Source organism: Pinus tabuliformis, chromosome 4_2 (assembly GCF_031772625.1).
Source record: "Pinus tabuliformis cultivar Carrire ecotype Pingquan chromosome 4_2, CPIR1, whole genome shotgun sequence".
Lineage (NCBI taxonomy): Eukaryota > Viridiplantae > Streptophyta > Pinopsida > Pinales > Pinaceae > Pinus > Pinus tabuliformis.
In genome coordinates this window covers 277,440,983-277,444,448 of record NC_142304.1, presented here as the reverse complement: position 1 = coordinate 277,444,448, position 3,466 = coordinate 277,440,983, and the positions used below count along the sequence as shown (strand labels likewise).

Below are 3,466 nucleotides of genomic sequence, written 5' to 3'. Positions count from 1 at the left end.
TGGCAACTTTCATTAAATAGTTTTGTTCCGATGGCGTTGCGATTTGATTCACGTTTACAAGAAATTCAAATGCTCGGAGATATTTCGTTAATAGATAATTGAGAACTGAAATTACTGCTAGTATAAATAATGAAGGAGAGAAGAAAACCTTGAAATTCTGTAAAAGTCTGAGTCTCGCGGAACAGTTCAATCATGTTCTCCGATTCCACGACCGAGCCCAAGAACTTCAAAAGCTTCCCTAGTCCCTTGACTCGGAGAAACGAATACTCAGCGGTGGCATCCCTTAGGGTGGTTCTAAGGGCGAGAGTGATCTCTCTGTAGAGCCTCTGCTTGTTCAGCGATTTTACCAAATCTACGACCGCATTGGGGATTCGGTGGTAAATTGATAGATTATTTCCCCGCAGTCGGACAGGGACTCATTAATGGAATTAAAGTTTACAGGTGGTAGCCCAATGCGAATTGAAGGTAAAATCCGCACCGCAGATCCGATCACTGTCACACGGTACACAATATTAAAAATGCCAACCATCCGATCATGTCACAGGTACACCATATCAAAAATGCGATATATATATATATAATTTATAAAAAAAAAAATTAAAACTTTTAATTTTTAAATATGTCCGTCAATATGACGGTTTTGAAAATGAATGACAAGTTGCGTATGACGTGGAGGTTTTAAATTAAAACGTATTTTACGGGGAAAAATGCTAAATACGGGCATACGGGCGTCAAATTTAACCCCTGGCACCACGGTCCATGTGAATGGTTGGTTCACAGTTATTGACTTTGTACGCGTCTACACATTCACTCCCACGCTAGAGTACTTTTCTCTGTTCTTCCTTGGACATCCCATTGAGTTTTATGCGACTTCTTTTTACCATTGTACCACAAAAACAATGTTATCTTCGAGGTTTTACAGTAATTTCATTAATCAGTAAATTTCAGGCTATTTCATATAATTACAAAACCAAATTAATCAGTAAATTTCAAATAATCCAATTTAATTACAAAACCATTTATATGGTTTCTATGAAATCCAACAATTCAAAGAGAGTTGAGATTTCACAGACATTCAGGTCTAAACTGGCATAGAATATAAAATATTCCAGCATGGCACATAGCTTGTTGTAGAAGGCCCAAATAGCTCGTCTTACTAGCTCGTTCCTCATTCTCCAGTGGACTATAACTCCCAGTGAACCTCCCAAGGCTGACAAATTGCACTGGTCTAACTTGGTTCCCGACCTCGAATCCTGGAACTTGTCCCATTTCTGTGTCATTTTCATACAATCAAAGCCCAGAACAGAGCTCAACCCGGGAATCTTTGATTCCTCTCTATCGGATTCGAACCCTGGACTGGCTCTCTGCAATCGGCTGAATAAATCTGAGCTCGCATTAACGTTTCTCAACTGGGCAAACCAGAGGCCCCTGGCCCTGAGCTTGGACTCGCGCCCCAGCCTCGATTCGGCTTCCAGGCGCGCGCTCTCCCACTGCGCCGTATGACTCAGATTCGAGAACCCATTGGACGACTGAACACCAGGTGCCATAATCGATTCGGCTTTGGGCTTGTGCGTCATGGGGTCGATTCCCATCTGCAGCAAGCGCTTCTTCAAGTGGGTATTGCAGTAGTTCTTGATTTCATTGTCGGTTCGCTTGGGAAGGTGAGTAGCAATGGCGGACCACCTGTCACATTATAATCAAGATCAGCTCTCAGTGCAGTGCACAGGTGACAGAATCAAGATACAAAAAACTAATTCATCCAACGTTGTTTTGTTTGTCAGGCCAACTGACCTGTTTCCCAGTAGCGCATGAAGGTGAATAATAGTCTGCTCTTCTGCACAGTGAACTTCCCCCGCTTGATATCTGGCCTTAGATAGTAAGCCCAACGCAATCTGCAGCTCTTCCCGCATCTCAGCAACCCTGCATAAAAATCACCCCATGAAAACTACCCAAAAAAACAAAAATACAGAGAATTTCTTGCAAGTTCTAGCACTAAATATAAATTCCTAATCACCAGCTTTCTGCGGCAGAGCCCTCCAGCCATGGCCGTGCTCCTGTATGTAACGAGTTTCTGATCTTGAGCCCGTCCGTCCCCTTTCGCAGGTGAATATGGTGAATTAACTTCCCGGCAAAGAGTTTCTGATCTTGAGCCCGTCCGTCCCCTTTCGCAGGTGAATATGGTGAATTAACTTCCCGGCAAGACGCGATGGAAATTCCAAAAATCGGAATGTCTATCAGGAACTTGTCAGTCGTCCACATTAATGCGGAGGGTGGCAAAGATGGGCAGAGGCCGCGGACGGTGGAGGAATTGCTGGTGGCCGGAGCCGGAGGTTTTTCCGGGCGGTGACGGAAACCGGGCCATTCTTCCTCCTGGGTAGACTACTCCCTAATCAACTATGCTCCGGGCACCACCAATGACTACATTATCAAGGGACCCCAGACTATTGGCGATGGCTTTCCCTACCTAAAAGATACTATTTTTGCAAGTGGTATTGACGCCGCCTTTACTGCTTCCGGAAAAAATGAGGCCTATATTTTCAGGAGTAATATCTGCGCACTTATCAACTTTGATGAGGGCTACATTATTCAAGGACCCGGTCTCATCACTGATAGCTTCTACTCCTTGAAAGATACTATTTTTGCAAAGGGTATTGATGCGGCCTTCACCTCTTCCTCCGAAAATGAGGCCTATCTATTCAGAGGTGATCAATACGCCCGTATCAATTTCGCACCCGGCACAACAGATGATTACATAATTCAAGGACCCAAAAAGATTATTGACAGTTTTTACAGTCTTAAAGGTACGATTTTCAAGAATGGACTGGATGCAGCATTTTCTTCTTCTCGAACAAATGAGGCTTATATATTTAAGGGTGACACCTATGCTCTTATTAATTTTGCTCCTGGCACCACAGACGATCACATTATTCAAGGACCAAAGCAGATCACTGAAATTTTCTCCTCCTTGAAGGACATCTTACCAATGTATCCCTACTCTTATGAGTAAGCTATCCGTTATCATGGGCCGTGCACTCTACTAGTAAGCTAAAATAAAGAACCGCTTCTGCGGCTCCACGGAATGCATGGCCACTTATGTTTCCATCTACATCTAAATTTCGAATACATGCATGTTGCAGGTTTCATCGATCTTACTTATTCAGTTGACAGTAATGTGTGATTTTCTTGGTGTTTGGGATTTTTAAAATAAAAATAAAATATCTTTTAATTATATATATACTTTTTATAATGAATTCTATGAAGGGTATTTAAACTTTTTTGACTAGCGATTCGCCTAAAATAACTTGACATATACACACACTTAACTCAGTTAACTCACACTCTAAATATTCGTTCAACCATGGATTGCTCCCACAACATTACATCTTTAAATTGTCTTCTTTTCTCTTCTTCTTGCGCTTTACATTCCTGACTTTCTTTCTACCATATTTCTGAATAACATAATCTC

General features: G+C 42.2%; 2 protein-coding genes across 2 annotated transcripts; one reads left to right on the top strand and one right to left on the bottom strand.

Moving 5' to 3' along the window:
* Positions 1–1,019: 1,019 nt before the first annotated feature.
* On the bottom strand, positions 1,020–2,027 carry LOC149169066 (transcription factor MYB93-like). Its single transcript, XM_089425062.1, has 2 exons — positions 1,792–2,027; positions 1,020–1,683 (listed from the first exon to the last, which is right to left on the bottom strand). The coding sequence occupies exons 1-2, from the start codon at positions 1,908–1,910 to the stop codon at positions 1,020–1,022; spliced, it is 783 nt and encodes a 260-aa protein (XP_089281188.1). The 5' UTR covers positions 1,911–2,027.
* Positions 2,028–2,206: 179 nt separating this feature from the next.
* On the top strand, positions 2,207–3,007 carry LOC149169065 (albumin-2-like). The gene is made up of 2 exons (XM_089425060.1): positions 2,207–2,330; positions 2,472–3,007. Exons 1-2 carry the CDS (start codon positions 2,207–2,209, stop codon positions 3,005–3,007), a joined length of 660 nt encoding a protein of 219 aa, XP_089281186.1.
* Positions 3,008–3,466: the final 459 nt, after the last annotated feature.

Bases quoted from the DNA above. Each gene is read 5' to 3' on its own strand.
- LOC149169066 (XM_089425062.1), bottom strand. From the start codon at position 1,910: ATGCGGGAAGAGCTGCAGATTGCGTTGGGCTTACTATCTAAGGCCAGA. The intron at 1,684-1,791 runs GTCAGTTGGCCT...ATAATGTGACAG, and splicing joins CATGCGCTACTGGGAAACAG to GTGGTCCGCCATTGCTACTC.
- LOC149169065 (XM_089425060.1), top strand. From the start codon at position 2,207: ATGGAAATTCCAAAAATCGGAATGTCTATCAGGAACTTGTCAGTCGTC. The intron at 2,331-2,471 runs GTTTTTCCGGGC...CCTACCTAAAAG, and splicing joins GCTGGTGGCCGGAGCCGGAG to ATACTATTTTTGCAAGTGGT.